The sequence below is a fragment of the Coregonus clupeaformis genome, chromosome 26 (genome assembly GCF_020615455.1).
Source record: "Coregonus clupeaformis isolate EN_2021a chromosome 26, ASM2061545v1, whole genome shotgun sequence".
In the NCBI taxonomy this organism is placed as follows: Eukaryota; Metazoa; Chordata; class Actinopteri; order Salmoniformes; family Salmonidae; genus Coregonus; species Coregonus clupeaformis.
This window is the reverse complement of record NC_059217.1, coordinates 42,700,691-42,717,098: the sequence shown is the minus strand read 5'-3', so window position 1 is coordinate 42,717,098 and position 16,408 is coordinate 42,700,691. Positions and strand designations below refer to the sequence as shown.

General features: G+C 39.8%; 1 protein-coding gene across 3 annotated transcripts; it reads left to right on the top strand.

Annotated features, from left to right (window-relative positions):
• The first annotated feature begins 219 nt into the window (after positions 1-219).
• LOC121540820 (G/T mismatch-specific thymine DNA glycosylase) lies at positions 220-15,113 on the top strand. Of its 3 annotated transcripts, XM_041849936.2 has the most exons (12): positions 220-328; positions 818-883; positions 6,216-6,348; positions 6,412-6,496; positions 6,692-6,942; positions 8,912-8,981; positions 9,225-9,360; positions 9,480-9,562; positions 9,663-9,757; positions 11,947-12,118; positions 12,435-12,587; positions 13,987-15,113. In XM_041849936.2, exons 2-12 carry the CDS (start codon positions 828-830, stop codon positions 14,145-14,147), a joined length of 1,395 nt encoding a protein of 464 aa, XP_041705870.1. In that variant the 5' UTR covers positions 220-328; positions 818-827; the 3' UTR covers positions 14,148-15,113. The 3 variants fall into 3 exon arrangements, with proteins under 3 accessions (XP_041705870.1, XP_041705869.1, XP_041705871.1); XM_041849935.2 differs by having other exon boundaries at positions 6,216-6,496; XM_041849937.2 differs by lacking the exon at positions 818-883 and having other exon boundaries at positions 6,216-6,496.
• Positions 15,114-16,408: the final 1,295 nt, after the last annotated feature.

The following is a 16,408-nucleotide window of genomic DNA, read 5'->3' as shown; positions in this document are numbered from 1 at the left end:
TGTTAAAATGGGGGTGAAAGGCTTGGGCTGGATTTGAAAATATGTAAATTATGCAACAAAAAAAATAGCAGTTTATGTGTAATCTGCATAAATCTCTGATCTAAATACAACGTTTGGTATATATACACTAAACCTTTACTATGGATTGCAGGATAAGAACGTTTTACTTTATTTTCCCCCCATTATCATGTTGGTATCTCCCCATGTCAAAGTTGACTGCATTGCTGTCATGTCTTTGTTGCTTCAATGCTAGCAAGTCCAGCGCGAAAGTGATTGAGTACAATCGTTTCTAAGAAAGAAAAAACTAATTCAACCATATCTGTAAGAGGTATGTATGCATTTTATTAATTACATATGATTCGTATTCATTGGACAACGAACCAGCTCATTGCTAGCTAGCAAAGATAGCAAGTCATTCATCCATGCTAATTAGCGGAATAGCTAGCTTGCTTGCTAACACAGCTAGCTAACGTTAGCCAGCGAATAGCTATGCTATCTTGACTATCCACAATTACTTTTCATACGCTAAATCCAGTGGGTTAGCTAACATTGATGTTGATTTAAAGTATACTATAGACGAAGTCGGAGGTAGATTGTGTGTTGGCTGTTTACTTTGTTGACAAAGCATCGCTGGTTGTCCGCTAACGTTAGCTACCAAAGTGCCTCTACTAGTCTAGGACAAATATCCTTTTTGAGTTTTCTCCCCGATACTCTGTTGCTAATTCTACAAAGCCAGGCAATTTACAAGAATGATGTGCTATATCCAAATCAGAATAATAATGTCTCATCAACATGAATATTGATCTATCTAACAAAGTAAATCCAAGATGGAAGAAAAGCTGTATGGATCAGTGCCTGTCCCCTCGGAATATCTTCAACAGTGGTGAGTTCTTACCCCGTCAAAAAGAAGCCCAGGACATTTTGAACGACCTCCCCCTGGCAAATGGCAAAATGTTATGAATCTGAAATAACAGCATGTTTTGTTTTGATTGCATCTGATGGATTTTGCTACCTGCATCACCTAAATGCTTTGAATTGAGTTGACCACAGAACGACCTGTCTTTGACTTGCAAGCCTAGCTGATTGTGTGAGAATTGATTGTGCAATTGATACTATCAGACAGTTATGATCAAAGATGTATGTGTGTGTATATATATATTTACACACACGTCACATATAGAATGGCTTTCCTTTCCAGTTCTGCCTAATCTAGGAGACTTTCAACATGCAGGTGGTATAGAGAATATCAGAGGTTGTTTCTATGCTGTAGAAGCTGTGTCTACTGTAAACTACCTCATGAATATGGTGGAGGTAGGCCTGCCCTTTCTGGACCTTCTGGTACCTTTGAGGAGTCTGGGATTCTGAATGTCCTTGAGGGCATGGTGTATTTGTTTTACAGGACTCACTACAATATTTATTAACACTGGGGTCTCACTACAAAATATATTGGCTATAGAATTAACACTGGGGTCTCACTACAATATTTGGCTATAGAATTAAGACTGGGGTCTCACTACAATATATTTTGGCTATATAATGAACACTGGGGTCTCACTACAATATATCTAGGCTATAGAATTAACACTGGGGTCTCACTACAATATATTTTGGCTATAGAATTAACACTGGGGTCTCACTACAATATATTTTGGCTATATAATGAACACTGGGGTCTCACTACAATATATTATGGCTATAGAATTAACACTGGGGTCTCACTACAATATATTTTGGCAATAGAATTAACACTGGGGTCTCACTACAATATATTATGGCTATAGAATTAACACTGGGGTCTCACTACAATATATTTTGGCTATAGAATTAACACTGGGGTCTCACTACAATATATTTTGGCTATAGAATTAACACTGGGATCTCACTACAATATATTTTGGCTATAGAATGAACACTGGGGTCTCACTACAATATATTCTGGATATAGAATGAACACTGGGGTCTCACTACAATATATATAGGCTATAGAATAAACGCTGGGGTCTCACTACAATATATTTTGGCTATAGAATTAACACTGGGGTCTCACTACAATATATATTGGCTATAGAATTAACACTGGGGTCTCACTACAATATATTTTGGCTATAGAATTAACACTGGGGTCTCACTACAAAATATATTGGCTATAGAATTAACACTGGGGTCTCACTACAATATATTTTGGCTATAGAATTAAGACTGGGGTCTCACTACAATATATATTGGCTATAGAATTAACACTGGGGTCTCACTACAATATAACTTGGCTATAGAATGAACACTGGGGTCTCACTACAATATATTATGGCTATAGAATGAACACTGGGGTCTCACTACAATATATTCTGGCTATAGAATGAATACTGGGGTCTCAATACAATATATTTTGGCTATAGAATAAACACTGGGGTCTCACTACAATATATATATTGGCTATAGAATAAACACTGGGGTCTCACTACAATATATTATGGCTATATAATTAACACTGGGGTCTCACTACAATATATTTTGGCTATAGAGTTAACACTGGGGTCTCACTACAATATATTATGGCTATAGAATGAACACTGGGGTCTCACTACAATATATTCTGGCTATAGAATGAATACTGGGGTCTCAATACAATATATTTTGGCTATAGAATTAACACTGGGGTCTCACTACAATATATATTGGCTATAGAATAAACACTGGGGTCTCACTACAATATATTATGGCTATATAATTAACACTGGGGTCTCACTACAATATATTTTGGCTATAGAGTTAACACTGGGGTCTCACTACAATATATATTGGCTATAGAATAAACGCTGGGGTCTCACTACAATATATTTTGGCTATAGAATTAACACTGGGGTCCCACTACAATATATATATTGGCTATAGAATAAATGCTGGGGTCTCATTACAATATATTTTGGCTATAGAATTAACACTGGGGTCTCACTACAATATATCTTGGCTATAGAATTAACACTGGGGTCTCACTACAATATATTATGGCTATAGAATAAACACTGGGGTCTCACTACAATATATTCTGGCTATAGAATGAATACATTGGTCTCAATACAATATATTTTGGCTATAGAATTAACACTGGGGTCTCACTACAATATATATATTGGCTATAGAATAAACACTGGGGTCTCACTACAATATATTATGGCTATATAATTAACACTGGGGTCTCAATACAATATATTTTGGCTATAGAATTAACACTGGGGTCTCACTACAATATATATATATTAGCTATAGAATAAACGCTGGGGTCTCACTACAATATATTATGGCTATATAATTAACACTAGGGTCTCACTACAATATATTTTGGCTACAGAGTTAACACTGGGGTCTCACTACAATATATTTTGGCTATAGAATTAACACTGGGGTCTCACTACAATATATTCTGGCTATAGAATGAACACTGGGGTCTCACTACAATATATATTGGCTATAGAATAAACGCTGGGGTCTCACTACAATATATTTTGGCTATAGAATTAACACTGGGGTCTCACTACAATATATATATTGGCTATAGAATAAATGCTGGGGTCTCATTACAATATATTTTGGCTATAGAATTAACACTGGGGTCTCACTACAATATATCTTGGCTATAGAATTAACACTGGGGTCTCACTACAATATATTTTGGCTATAGAATGAACACTGGGGTCTCACTACAATATATTATGGCTATAGAATGAACACTGGGGTCTCACTACAATATATTCTGGCTATAGAATGAATACTGGGGTCTCAATACAATATCTTGGCTATATAATTAACACTGGGGTCTCACTACAATATATTTTGGCTATAGAATGAACACTGGGGTCTCACTACAATATATTATGGCTATAGAATGAACACTGGGGTCTCACTACAATATATTCTGGCTATAGAATGAATACTGGGGTCTTAATACAATATATTTTGGCTATAGAATTAACACTGGGGTCTCACTACAATATATATATTGGCTATAGAATAAACACTGGGGTCTCACTACAATATATTATGGCTATATAATTAACACTGGGGTCTCACTACAATATATTTTGGCTATAGAGTTAACACTGGGGTCTCACTACAATATATTATGGCTATAGAATGAACACTGGGGTCTCACTAAAATATATTCTGGCTATAGAATGAATACTGGGGTCTCAATACAATATATTTTGGCTATATAATTAACACTGGGGTCTCACTACAATATATATATATATATATATATATATATAGGCTATAGAATAAACACTGGGGTCTCACTACAATATATTATGGCTATATAATTACCACTGGGGTCTCACTACAATATAATTTGGCTATAGAGTTAACACTGGGGTCTCACTACAATATATATTGGCTATAGAATAAACGCTGGGGTCTCACTACAATATATTTTGGCTATCGAATTAACACTGGGGTCCCACTACAATATATATATTGGCTATAGAATAAATGCTGGTGTCTCATTACAATTTATTTTGGCTATAGAATTAACACTGGGGTCTCACTACAATATATCTTGGCTATAGAATTAACACTGGGGTCTCACTACAATATATTATGGCTATAGAATAAACACTGGGGTCTCACTACAATATATTCTGGCTATAGAATGAATACATTGGTCTCAATACAATATATTTTGGCTATAGAATTAACACTGGGGTCTCACTACAATATATATATTGGCTATAGAATAAACACTGGGGTCTCACTACAATATATTATGGCTATATAATTAACACTGGGGTCTCACTACAATATATTTTGGCTATAGAGTTAACACTGGGGTCTCACTACAATATATATTGGCTATAGAATAAACACTGGGGTCTCACTACAATATATATTGGCTATAGAATAAACGCTGGGGTCTCACTACAATATATTTTGGCTATAGAATTAACACTGGGGTCTCACTACAATATATTCTGGCTATAGAATGAACACTGGGGTCTCACTACAATATATATATTGGCTATAGAATTAACACTGGGGTCTCACTACAATATATTCTGGCTATAGAATGAACACTGGGGTCTCACTACAATATATATTGGCTATAGAATAAACGCTGGGGTCTCACTACAATATATTCTGGCTATAGAATGAATACATTGGTCTCAATACAATATATTTTGGCTATAGAATTAACACTGGGGTCTCACTACAATATATTCTGGCTATAGAATGAACACTGGGGTCTCACTACAATATATATTGGCTATAGAATAAACGCTGGGGTCTCACTACAATATATTCTGGCTATAGAATGAATACATTGGTCTCAATACAATATATTTTGGCTATAGAATTAACACTGGGGTCTCACTACAATATATTCTGGCTATAGAATGAACACTGGGGTCTCACTACAATATATATTGGCTATAGAATAAACGCTGGGGTCTCACTACAATATATTCTGGCTATAGAATGAATACATTGGTCTCAATACAATATATTTTGGCTATAGAATTAACACTGGGGTCTCACTACAATATATATATTGGCTATAGAATTAACACTGGGGTCTCACTACAATATATTCTGGCTATAGAATGAACACTGGGGTCTCACTACAATATATATATTGGCTATAGAATTAACACTGGGGTCTCACTACAATATATTCTGGCTATAGAATGAACACTGGGGTCTCACTACAATATATATTGGCTATAGAATAAACGCTGGGGTCTCACTGCAATATATTTTGGCTATAGAATTAACACTGGGGTCTCACTACAATATATATTGGCTATAGAATAAACGCTGGGGTCTCACTACAATATATTCTGGCTATAGAATGAATACATTGGTCTCAATACAATATATTTTGGCTATAGAATTAACACTGGGGTCTCACTACAATATATATATTGGCTATAGAATAAACACTGGGGTCTCACTACAATATATTATGGCTATATAATTAACACTGGGGTCTCACTACAATATATTTTGGCTATAGAGTTAACACTGGGGTCTCACTACAATATATATATTGGCTATATAATTAACACTGGGGTCTCACTACAATATATTTTGGCTATAGAATAAACACTGGGGTCTCACTACAATATATTATGGCTATATAATTAACACTGGGGTCTCACTACAATATATTTTGGCTATAGAATTAACACTGGGGGTCCTTTTCTTGTGTCTTCCTTTTACAGGATTCAGTCTGCTCAACAGCTTCAGGCTCTGCAGGGGCAGTATCCGGGCATCAACCATCACCACACAGAGGAACCAAGAGAGGAGAGGGTCATGGCACATATGGCTGTCAATCATCACCCTCACTACACAGAGGAACCAAGAGATGAGAGGGTCATGGCACATATGGCTGTCAATCATCACCCTCACTACACAGAGGGACCAAGAGAGGAGAGGGTCATGGCACATATGGCTGTCAATCATGAGCTCACGGCTCAGCAAGAACCTGCCAACTTAGCGAAAGGTACCCTGCTTCTTCATTCCCACAGAGAGCTGTATTCAATAACAATAAGGACAGGATCCTCAATGTATTGCTGGCCCGATGGATTTAAAGTTGATTCATTTGTGGGAGAAGTGTTCTTGATGCATTTCCCAATGGATTAACATTGGTGTGAAGGTTAACAGCAAGGTGATTGGAAGATCTCTCTCCCTCTTTCAGCTCCAGCGAAAAAGCGAGGGAGAACGGCACAACCGAAGGAACCCAAGGCACCCAAAGAACCCAAGGCCAAACCGGGCCCCAAGCCCAAGAAAGGCAAGGTGGGTCAAGAGGCAGACGGCACGCAGGAGAAGATGGACGAGACCGTCCAGAAGGTCAGGAAGAAACGGGACCGCTTCAAGGGCATGACGGAGGATGAGGTCATGAGCAGAACTCTGACTGACATCCTTGACTACAAGCTGGACTATGTTATTGTGAGTTCTACCTGTTTGTCGCTTTTACAGTGGGGAAAAAAAGTATTTAGTCAGCCACCAATTGTGCAAGTTCTCCCACTTAAAAAGATGAGGGAGGCCTGTAATTTTCATCATAGGTACACGTCAACTATGACAGACAAATTGAGAGAAAAAAATCCAGAAAATCACATTGTAGGATTTTTAATGCATTTATTTGCAAATTATGATGGAAAATAAGTATTGGGTCACCTACAAACAAGCAAGATTTCTGGCTCTCACAGACCTGTAACTTCTTCTTTAAGAGGCTCCTCTGTCCTCCACTCGTTACCTGTATTAATGGCACCTGTTTGAACTTGTTATCAGTATAAAAGACACCTGTCCACAACCTCAAACAGTCACACTCCAAACTCCACTATGGCCAAGACCAAAGAGCTGTCAAAGGACACCAGAAACAAAATTGTAGACCTGCACCAGGCTGGGAAGACTGCATCTGCAATAGGTAAGCAGCTTGGTTTGAAGAAATCAACTGTGGGAGCAATTATTAGGAAATGGAAGACATACAAGACCACTGATAATCTCCCTCGATCTGGGGCTCCACGCAAGATCTCACCCCGTGGGGTCAAAATGATCACAAGAACGGTGAGCAAAAATCCCAGAACCACACGGGGGGACCTAGTGAATGACCTGCAGAGAGCTGGGACCAAAGTAACAAAGCCTACCATCAGTAACACACTACGCCACCAGGGACTCAAATCCTGCAGTGCCAGACGTGTCCCCCTGCTTAAGCCAGTACATGTCCAGGCCCGTCTGAAGTTTGCTAGAGTGCATTTGGATGATCCAGAAGAGGATTGGGAGAATGTCATATGGTCAAATGAAACCAAAATAGAAATTTTTGGTAAAAACTCAACTCGTCGTGTTTGGAGGACAAAGAATGCTGAGTTGCATCCAAAGAACACCATACCTACTGTGAAGCATGGGGGGTGGAAACATCATGCTTTGGGGCTGTTTTTCTGCAAAGGGACCAGGACGACTGATCCGTGTAAAGGAAAGAATGAATGGGGCCATGTATCGTGAGATTTTGAGTGAAAACCTCCTTCCATCAGCAAGGGCATTGAAGATGAAACATGGCTGGGTCTTTCAGCATGACAATAATCCCAAACACACCGCCTGGGCAACGAAGGAGTGGCTTCGTAAGAAGCTTTTCAAGGTCCTGGAGTGGCCTAGCCAGTCTCCAGATCTCAACCCCATAGAAAATCTTTGGAGGGAGTTGAAAGTCCGTGTTGCCCAGCGACAGCCCCAAAACATCACTGCTCTAGAGGAGATCTGCATGGAGGAATGGGCCAAAATACCAGCAACAGTGTGTGAAAACCTTGTGAAGACTTACAGAAAACGTTTGACCTGTGTCATTGCCAACAAAGGGTATATAACAAAGTATTGAGAAACTTTTGTTATTGACCAAATACTTATTTTCCACCATAATTTGGAAATAAATTCATTAAAAATCCTACAATGTGATTTTCTGGATTTTTTTTCTCTCATTGTGTCTGTCATAGTTGACGTGTACCTATGATGAAAATTACAGGCTTCTCTCATCTTTTTAAGTGGGAGAACTTGCACAATTGGTGGCTGACTAAATACTTTTTTTTCCCACTGTATGCCAGACGTTATTATTAATGATGTAAGACAGACAATAGAGCTACCTCGATTTGTCCAATAAGAAATGCTCATTTGTTTGGAGCTGGAAAACGATTTTCTGTTTGCGTGGCCTAACGCAGTGTTTCCCAACCCTGGTCCTCGAGTACCCCCAACAGTACACATTTTTATTGTTACCCTGGACAAGCACACCTGATTCAACTAATCATCAGTGAGGTGTGTTTTTCAAGGGCTACAATGAAACTGTGTACTGTTGGGGGTACTGGAGGAGCAGGGTTGGGAAACACTGCCCTAATGAACACAACACAGTATTATGATGTGAATCTCTCTGTTCTAGATTGGAATCAACCCAGGTCTTGTAGCAGCCTATGTTGGACGATGGTTCCCTGGCCCTGGAAACCATTTCTGTAAGTTGCTTTAGTAGATATTTAGTCTTGCGTTCGTATGTGAACAGCCGTCAGGAACTCTTACTTTGAAAACATCTTCCTATTTTTTTTGTCAGCGCTTTCATTACCTCGACACCGTTTATGAATCAACCGAAATGGCAAAACTTTAAATTCAAGGCATCTTAACTGCAGAGCATTACAATTTTCACCTACATTTCAGAATAATAATGGTACGACGAATGAATTAATACTTAACCTCTTCAGGGAAGTGCCTATTCTTGTCTGGATTCACTGATGAGCAACTCAACCACATGAGCGACACCAGTCTGCCTGCAAAATATAAGATCGGTTTCACCAACATGGTGGCAAGGACAACGCCTGGAAGCAAAGACCTCTCAACGTAAGCTTAGGAAGAAAGAAAATAATGCAAAGTAAATCTCAAACAGTGGCCACACAGCAAGCTGGATTCACATATCGCTGGAATACAATGTTTGACTCGCATCTTGTGTTTCTTCACAGCAAAGAGCTACGTGAGGGCGCCTTAATTCTTGTCGAAAAGCTGAAGACCTACAAGCCTCTCATAGCTGTTTTCAATGGAAAATGTAAGTAGCCACAGAACCCTGTTAGAGAGGAGACAATGCCAGTTACAAGAACTTTCCATTGGAATTCCATATTAACCATTGAAATGATGTTTATTTTCAGGTATCTATGAAATGTTCTGCAGAGAGATGTTTGGAAAAAAGCCCAAGAAACTTGACTTTGGTCTGCAGCCACACAAGATACCGGACTGTGAAGTGGTAAGGGCTCTGCTTCCTGTTAGTCTGATGCAGTGCTCTGTTACCTGGTAGTCTGATGCGGTGCTCTGTTACCTGGTAGATTGATGTGGTGCTCTGTTACCTGGTAGATTGATGCGGTGCTCTGTTACCTGGTAGATTGATGTGGTGCTCTGTTACCTGGTAGATTGATGTGGTGCTCTGCTTCCTGTTAGTCTGATGCAGTGCTCTGTTACCTGGTAGTCTGATGCGGTGCTCTGTTACCTGGTAGATTGATGTGGTGCTCTGTTACCTGGTAGATTGATGTGGTGCTCTGTTACCTGGTAGATTGATGTGGTGCTCTGTTACCTGGTAGTCTGATGCGATGCTCTGTTACCTGGTAGATTGATGCGGTGCTCTGTTACCTGGTAGTCTGATGCAGTGCTCTGTTACCTGGTAGTCTGATGCGATGCTCTGTTACCTGGTAGTCTGATGCGGTGCTCTGTTACCTGGTAGATTGATGCGGTGCTCTGTTACCTGGTAGATTTATGTGGTGCTCTGTTACCTGGTAGTCTGATGCAGTGCTCTGTTACCTGGTAGTCTGATGCGATGCTCTGTTACCTGGTAGATTGATGCGGTGCTCTGTTACCTGGTAGTCTGATGCAGTGCTCTGTTACCTGGTAGTCTGATGCGATGCTCTGTTACCTGGTAGTCTGATGCGGTGCTCTGTTACCTGGTAGATTGATGCGGTGCTCTGTTACCTGGTAGATTTATGTGGTGCTCTGTTACCTGGTAGTCTGATGCAGTGCTCTGTTACCTGGTAGTCTGATGCAGTGCTCTGTTACCTGGTAGTCTGATGCGGTGCTCCAGATACTGTATTGTAGGATGAATGGATGATAAAGAAATGAAGTGTTGAAAGAGAATGTACTTCCTGGATAAATATTTTCCACAATAACTGGTCAAAAAGTCACCCTGTGACTAAACATTCAAATCTAACAAAAATCTCCTAAATATAGTCAATATTAACCAGTAGCGTAGCCAGAAACTCATTGGGGGAGTGGCGCTAACTTCTTGCAATTCTACAAATTTTTCCATGGGTCAGAGAGGAACATGTGCAGTTTTATAGCTCATCATGCTATTCTACACATCTTGCCATGATGCTGAGAGACAATTTAGCATTTTTAAAGCTAAAATAAAGGTGTGTTGACTGTGATAAAGGCACTGGATTATAAGCTGTCTTGTTTGCTAAATGAACAAATGAAATAGGCTTTGGCAAGGTGCATATAGCCATAGAAGCACAGTGACATACAGTATGCCTCAATGATGTCATGTTCGTGGCTTATTGGGGGTGTGGCTTTCAGTTAGTTATTTTTGGCCACCCATCCCATGAAAGTGAATGAATGTCATTCCAGTGCACTGCTTGCTATGAATTCTATCTGATGGTGCATGTTTAGGTAAAAAGACACTGACACGTAGAGCATAATATCGTTATATTTTTTTGCTCAATCTGATTGGGTGGGCCTGGCGATATTAACCCCTTAGAGTTGATTGATGCACAGGTGCGTCATAGCAACATAATAAAACAATCCCCATCTAAATCAGTCAGTTTAAACTAGATATCTGTTTTTTTTGCTTTGGATGCGTCTCAATCCACCACATCCGCCGATGTCTCACTTCTGCATCTGCGGTGAAAGGTGGCAGAGCTAGAGCGGTGTTTGTCAGACCGTGAGACATCCCATAAATCTGTTCTCACGAACGTCAATTTTCTCATGAGCGTCCGAACGGTTTGACCTACAATCAATTAAAGGCGAGACTCTCACGAACACGATGGTGTTCTCCGTTTTGCTCTATGACCCCCACAAGTGTCATGGGACTTGTCTGAAGGTAACCGGTAGTTTTGTGCCTACCCAACAAAAAAGGTTAAATATGTGTAAAAACAAAAATATTTCCTGAGCTTTCTTATATAGATATAGGACAAACACTTCAAAACCTTGTTTCTTATTATTTATTTTTTGACTGTCTTTTTTACCATTAATGAATGTATTATTCAATGCCTTTCTCTAAACTATAGTAGTAAAGGCCAAATTCAATCAAAAAAAAAAAACAATTATATATATACCTACCTAAAGGGGTCCTAAAATTCAAAATCAAATAGCTAAATGATCCATAGTATGACTATTTTAAAAACAATTCCTTAGAAATGACACAGTATAACCCTGCCCTCTCCCCTACAGGCGTTGTATCTGATGCCGTCGTCCAGTGCCCGCTGTGCCCAGTTTCCCCGTGCCCAGGACAAAGTGCACTTCTACATCAAGCTGAGGGAGTTGAGGGACCAGCTCAGGGGCGTGGCCAGAAAGGACGACATTCAGGAGTTAGAGTATACCTTTGACCTGGGACTGGCCAAAGGTAAGAGAACGTGCTGCAGAGTGCTAGAACGAGTATTCCAAATCATTTACATAAAGTACATCATTAACATAACATGTACATTATTATGAAACGGTACAATGACATTACATTTGGAAATGAAATTAAAAGCCATCACAGTTCTGCCCTGTCTCATGACCTTGTTGTTCATCTGAATGAGCTGTATGAGAACAGTCTTGTTCACCAGATACATGGTAACCGTTTACATGGTAACAGTGTACATTGTAACAGTTTACATGGTAACAGTTTGTTTGTTCCATAGAAATACATTTAATTCTGTGTTTTCTCCACCCTACAGAGGACGCCAAGAGGATGGCGATCAAAGAGGAGGCGTACGACCCGGGCTACGAGGCGGCCTTCGGCGGAGCGTATGGCGAGGGTGGGCCAGGGCCTGAGGAGTGCCAGAGCAACGGCAACGGGCACTGTAACTTCTCGTCGGCTGAAAACACAGGTCAGCACAGAGATGGCTGGATGCACCATAGAACTAGGATAAGCAGTAACTAGTTCAACGGTATGGACTCCCCACAGCAGAGTTCTCCCCAGGATCTTTTAACAAGGTCACCATTCTTGATACACACCCATGCTGAGTACGAGGACCAGAGGGGGGCACTGACCCTCTTTTAACTCAGCAAAACAAATGGCCTGATATGAAAGTATAAAGTAATGCTTCTGTTCCATTCTTTGGGGAGAACCCTGCCACATGACACTAGTCTTAAAAGCGGTAGTTAACCCAAATTACAAAAGTATTTAAACATCCTCACCTTGAAATGAGTCTAGATGCCATGAGGTATGTGCCCTGAATGTCTCCTCCCTAGACACTGTTGTAGATACTTACACCTATCTGTGTTGGAGAGGTGTACGCAATATGGCTGATATTCTATACAGCCTATCAGAAGGCAAGTGCGAAGTGCCATATTGTGCATTCTTATCCAATATGTACAGGAGTGGCTAGGGCAGGGTTCTTCAATTCCGGTCCTGGAGGGCCGAAACACTTCTGTTTTTTATTTCTACCTGGTAGTTATTTGCACTCACCTGGTGTCCCAGGTCTGAATTAGCCCCTGATTAGAAGGAGAGGATGAAAAACAGAGGTGTCTCGGCCCTCCAGGACCGGAATTGAAGAACCCTGGGCTAGGGGTTGATGTGGAATGCAGGGATAGTATTACTATACACGATCACATTGCAGATGGCCAAAATAAACGAGACTGAATAGTGTTTCGAAACCAACTAGCGTATAGAATATTTTGACTCTCGCTATGTCTAGGGTTCCGAGCTAACTAACTGGGCCACAACCTTATATTAATGAGTAATTAATATACCGTCAGTATGTCTAAATACCCTGGTATACAGTATATCGCCCAAGCCTATTAGAGTATGAGGATTGCTGTTGACTAATGTACCTAGGAGACCCAGACTACAGATGAAAATGAGCTATCCAGCTAACTCTGGTGCAATTACATGTTGTACATGGTCCCTGACAAATAAACAATAAATACCAGGGTCCAGGGCGAACCGTAGTCAGCCAGCCCAAGCAGGTCATAGAAGCTCAATTGTGACAACAAATGATGTATACAAAACAAGTAGAAGGCCAAAATGAAAGATTCAAACAAAGTCGTCCTGAGTCCACCTCTCACTCTGCAATCACCTGCTAATCACCCGCACCTGTGAACAATCACTAACTTATCATGCCTTGCCCATATCAGCACCTAGCCCGGTTGCTGCTGCCCCCTAAGCATGATATGTAGTGGAAGGGTTTAGCTATGGCCTAAAACACCTACCTATTCCTAACAATGGCCTCTAAGGTAGCATGGTCCAATCCCCTCACCTCAGTGTTTATTTTATTTTCATTTCAGACGCTGCCGACAAGGCAGACACTTCCCAACCTCCTGCCGCCGCCGCCACCACCACAGAGGGACAACTCCCGGACGGACAGTGGATGATGCAGTCCTTTGCTGATCAGATTCCAGACATTGGTGGCTCTAAAGAGCCTCAGGCATGGGTGGGCAATGTATGAGGAAGGGGATAGGGTTCGTTGGGAGCCCTATCTGGACGTGCACAGACCTCAACCCACACATCCTTAACCCCCCCCTTCAACAAGAGGCTGCACCTCAGTTTGAAGACTCAAATTGTAGCCTTTTCATTTTTTTTGTATTAGCCATTTAGAGATATACATGTTTAACTACTTGATAGATGGAATTGTCTAAATTGATAATTTTGAGGATTTGTGGAATATTAGCTTTTTTTAATCCTGTTTTGTCATACCATGTGTGATTGCCCTCAAGGCGGTCTTTTAAATATGTGAAATCAGGGACTTGACAATGATGCTTGATGCCTTTGGTTCTTTTGTTGTCATACTGTACTTGGCCACAGGCTGGTGTAGTAGGTGTATGCAAAGCAGGATACTGTTCTGACAGTACAAATTGCCCTAAATCAGACTTTTACACACTGGTTGAACAGTCAGTCCCAAATTAACCTGTGGCAAAACACATATATACAGTATGCTACTGGAAGTCATGCATTGTGAAATTTAGGATTAGCTAGTATTCTAGTTTGATAAATGCTGTGCCTTTTTTGAGGAGAACAGGTACTGAGTGATATGTGAACAAACTAAACATGGTCAAAAAGTGATTCCACGGAGGGATGTTTTGGAAATGTCTTCACAAGCCTTTTATAGTGGATTTACAATACTGAAGATAAGTGCTGTTCTCTTGTTGCTTTATGAGGTATGTTATGTTTAGTATGTTTCTGAACATTTTCTTCATTAAAGCTAAAATCCTTAGTTGCTACATACATTTTTGGACTTATAAATTAATGATTTATACCCATTGATTCTTAAAGTAAAGTATATAACTTTATAAATGCCCCAGGAGCTTAGTTAAACTGTCGTACCCCACCAGAACCCAAAATAAGCTTGTTTTACTCCAATGTTTTTAAACTAACACTGTATAGACTCAAAACATGGTTAAAACTATAATTTTAATATCATGGATGGTCAGTCCTTGCATCCATAGCTCTGTCTATGAATTTGAGTGGATACATTTCTTCAGGCCCATCCCTCAGCTTTTTACCAAAACAGAGGCAGGGTAAACACGTTATTGTTTCAATGAAGGATTCTAGCTTTAAATTATCCTCACGGGGTTTTTCTATTTTACTTGAAGTTGTTTTGTTTGTTTTACTTTCTGGAAAGATTTGGTCTTCTTAGTTTGTTTGTAAGGGTTCTGATGACCTTAAAGCACGTCAAGAAACTTTTCATCCGTCTGCATCCTGAATGAGTAAACCCTGGGTCGTGTTTAATTAGGAAAACATTTTAAATGTATTTGCAACGGATAAGACATTTTTTGTATTTCTTATTGGAAAAGCCCAGGATGTCCCTCCCGGTTTCAATCAGTTTTCTTCTGTTTGGTGCCAATTGAACACGACCCTGTTCTTTCTTACAAATGTTTCATATTGTACATTACAATATACTCTTTGCACAAGTTTTGACTTCTGAGATACTGCTCATGATCCCTCTGGGCAAACGTATGGATGCACGCTGTGAGAATAACTGGTATATTACATTTTATTTGAATGCGTAGCTGTGACAGTATGTCAGAAGTTATAATACTTTAGCATTACAGTCTACACCAGTGGGTCAAGTTTGTAACCATGAAGCTATTGCAGCATCCCGTGTCACAAGGTTCCTACCGTGAGATGGATTAGGGTTGAAATAGTTCAGTGGCAGCTACAAGCTACCTCACTTTTTTAAGGTTTATATTTTATTTTTGTGACCAATGTGGATTTAAATAAAAGTGATTTTGCCAATTTTGTATGAATGGAATTGGTCATACATGAACACTTCATCCTCTTAGTTAAAGACTAAGGCTGGGATTCAATCAGAAACCAAGTTATAGCGCGGCTGACATTTAAAGCTAGGATCCTTCATTGAAACAATAAAGCCGACACCTCTGTTCTGGTAAGAAGCTGAGGGATGGGCCTAGAGGAATGTGTCTACTCAGATGAATAGGCAGAGCTATTGATGCAAGGGACTGACCATCCATTATATTACGTATAGTTTTAACCATATTTTGAGGCTGTGTGTTTACATTTGCGCTGTATGAAAATGTATGCACTCACTAAGTCGCTCTGGATAAGAGTGTCTGCTAAATGACTAAAATGTAAAATGTTTACAAAACAAACAAGTTTATATTTTGGGTTCTGCTGGGGTACGACAGAACTAAGCTCATCAAGCATATATAAGTTATAGTCTTCAACAATCAATGGGTATATATTAATTTA

Bases quoted from the DNA above. Each gene is read 5' to 3' on its own strand.
- LOC121540820 (XM_041849935.2), top strand. From the start codon at position 828: ATGGAAGAAAAGCTGTATGGATCAGTGCCTGTCCCCTCGGAATATCTT. The intron at 9,563-9,662 runs GTAAGTAGCCAC...GTTTATTTTCAG, and splicing joins AGCTGTTTTCAATGGAAAAT to GTATCTATGAAATGTTCTGC. The intron at 9,758-11,946 runs GTAAGGGCTCTG...TCTCCCCTACAG, and splicing joins AGATACCGGACTGTGAAGTG to GCGTTGTATCTGATGCCGTC.